The sequence below is a fragment of the Cariama cristata genome, unplaced genomic scaffold (genome assembly GCF_000690535.1).
Source record: "Cariama cristata isolate BGI_N322 unplaced genomic scaffold, ASM69053v1 scaffold21262, whole genome shotgun sequence".
Lineage (NCBI taxonomy): Eukaryota > Metazoa > Chordata > Aves > Cariamiformes > Cariamidae > Cariama > Cariama cristata.
In genome coordinates, this window is record NW_009603488.1 from 40,904 (window position 1) to 43,170 (window position 2,267).

Sequence of the window (2,267 nt, forward strand, 5' to 3'; positions counted from 1 at the left end):
CATAAACAGTTTAAAATTCCTGCATGTTGAGGCTTTAAAGTGCTGGTGTGGGAGAAGCACGGTGACAAGCAATACTGAATGTTAAATCTTGAAAAGTGAAGCATTATATACCTACTGCAGATGAGTGGCTTACTAGATGCTGACTCCCTGCTTAAAAACAACATGTAAAAATATGGGCTTTAGGATGGAATGAAGAAGAATGCCTAGAGTGGGGCCAGTGCCAAGACAGACAAAAAAGAGCATTAGCAGTCTTGCAGAGAGTGCAACTGTGTAGTCAAAGTCAGTGCATAGTCAAATCAGGGCAAAATGGAAGGGAAAAAACAAGTGATTCATACCCTGGCCCACTGCTCTTACAGCTCAAAATATTATAGAGTCTGGAGCAGTGTATCTGTTCCACTCTGATCAATCTGACACACAGGTATTTGCACAGTAGGTACCTTTAAATAATACATGGAGGAAATCTATCTCCAAAATACCCTTTGTAAATTTTTGTAAAGAGATGCTACAGTCCGTATTTCAAAGAAAGATGCAGGAAAGCAGGAGGCAGAAGCACACAGAAATAACTTGAGCCCTCCCTCTCACCCCCAACAAAAACATAGTACTCATCCGAGCTGACATCATTCTAACAAGGGTTTTAAGAAAAGATCACAATGCAATATCTCTGGATTTGAAATGTTCCTGAATCCTGCAGAAGCAGAGTCTTTTAAAAGAAATGGTAAGACTCCTCCAACAGGCCTCAGAGATAGGACTGCGGTGAGAGCCCTGCACAGGGTCCCATGGTGGGGACCCTGAAGGATTGCCCACTGATGTGTGCTTCTTTGAACCCGCTCAGGGGCAGAAACAAAATAAAGGTGTCTACACAGGCTGATGCTGTCTCATATCTCTGGCCAAGCTCCAAAAGGGTCCAGAAATCAGTCATGTAAGAGTGGTACTGAGTCTGAGCTAGTAGTCTCTACAGAGAGGGAGGTTCAGCACACCGATCCCTCGTACAACACAGCTTTTGGAAAAGGAGCTGGCTTGTACCTCGCCAACGTCAAGCATGGGTACAGCAAACGCGCAACTGCCTGCACTTTAGTATAGACTTACTAGCCAAGCTGATATAAATCCCATGGTTGAGTGCCTCATACTGTTGGAATTCTCCTTCTCCTTGCCTCCTGTGTCAAACTTACCATTTTCCATAACACTGCATTTGTTAAACACTCAGAGTCTGTCTCTGCATTCATCTCTCACATACCCAGCGGATCAGCACCCCCTTTCTCCCGAGTGGAGAAAGCACCGGCACCGATCCTGCACTCCAGGGCAGCCCTCTGACACCCTCCCCTCCTCCTCTGTGGGGTAACACTCACTCCGATCCTGCAGCCATGTCGGAGTAGGACGTATCTGGTGTGGTGACTCCCAGAGGGATTGCAATGCTCATGACGCCCGTCGGGGATCACGGAGTCCAGAGGGCAGCGACTGGCCGCTCCGAGGGCGGAGAGGAGCCGCAGAGCCTCGGCCAACACGTCACGGACATGGGGAAACCTACCGGGGTAGAAACAAAGCATTGCATCTCCGACACAGGATGAGCTCTCCCTTTATACCCCTAAAGAAGGCTTTCACAGCAAAAGAAAAGCAGAAATTGATTTCCATCAGTGACATGCTGCATCATTTTTACTTCGTTTTCATAGGTGGGGACACGGAAGAGGTAGATGGTAGTAGTTTGGCGGGTTGCTTTTTCTTTTTTCACAGTCTTGGACTGCCATGCAGTGAGCTGCTCTGCCATAAAGCCGATAATGACAGTTCTCCCCTCCCCCAACTAAACTTAGGACTAATTATCAGATAAGCAATCTATTAGCTCCTTCTGCATACAAGCAGCAGCTGTCACCTATCACCCCCAGCCCTCCACCAGCATTTCCTAACTCCTTCCCCAAACAAGTTGCAGGCAAAGCCCCATCTGGGAGGACAATGAGACAGAGCCGAGGTGGACTGAGCTGAGACCTCTCACTCGAGATCAGCTTGTATTTGCATTCACTGGGCCCACGGCACGGGTGAGAGCAATCGGCAGAGTGGCGGCTAACCCCATGCCACCGACGGCCTCCCCTCGGCAAGCGAGACTCGTCCTGGATTCTGCACCGATTACTCAGTCCGGCGAGCCCTGACACAGCGGGCCCCGACTTTCTGAAATCCCAGCTGACACCTCCCCGCGGCAGAGCCACGTCAGACGTCTGGGCGCTCGCGCATAGGTCGCTCCAATGAGAAACACGGCGGGGGACCTTGCCCCGGGGCCG

The 2,267-nt window shown here is 49.8% G+C and overlaps 1 protein-coding gene across 2 annotated transcripts in view; it reads right to left on the reverse strand.

The window, feature by feature from the left end:
- The window catches only part of SETD5 (SET domain containing 5), a 41,903-nt gene extending 40,374 nt beyond the window's left edge, over nt 1-1,529 (reverse strand). Inside the window, exon 1 of one of the 2 annotated variants that reach the window (XM_009695231.1) lies at nt 1,347-1,529. In XM_009695231.1, the coding sequence (XP_009693533.1) occupies nt 1,347-1,417 (71 nt within the window). In that variant the 5' untranslated portion in view covers nt 1,418-1,529. The remainder of the gene's footprint in view (nt 1-1,346) is intronic. The other variant, XM_009695232.1, reaches the window with a different exon arrangement.
- Nucleotides 1,530-2,267: the final 738 nt, after the last annotated feature.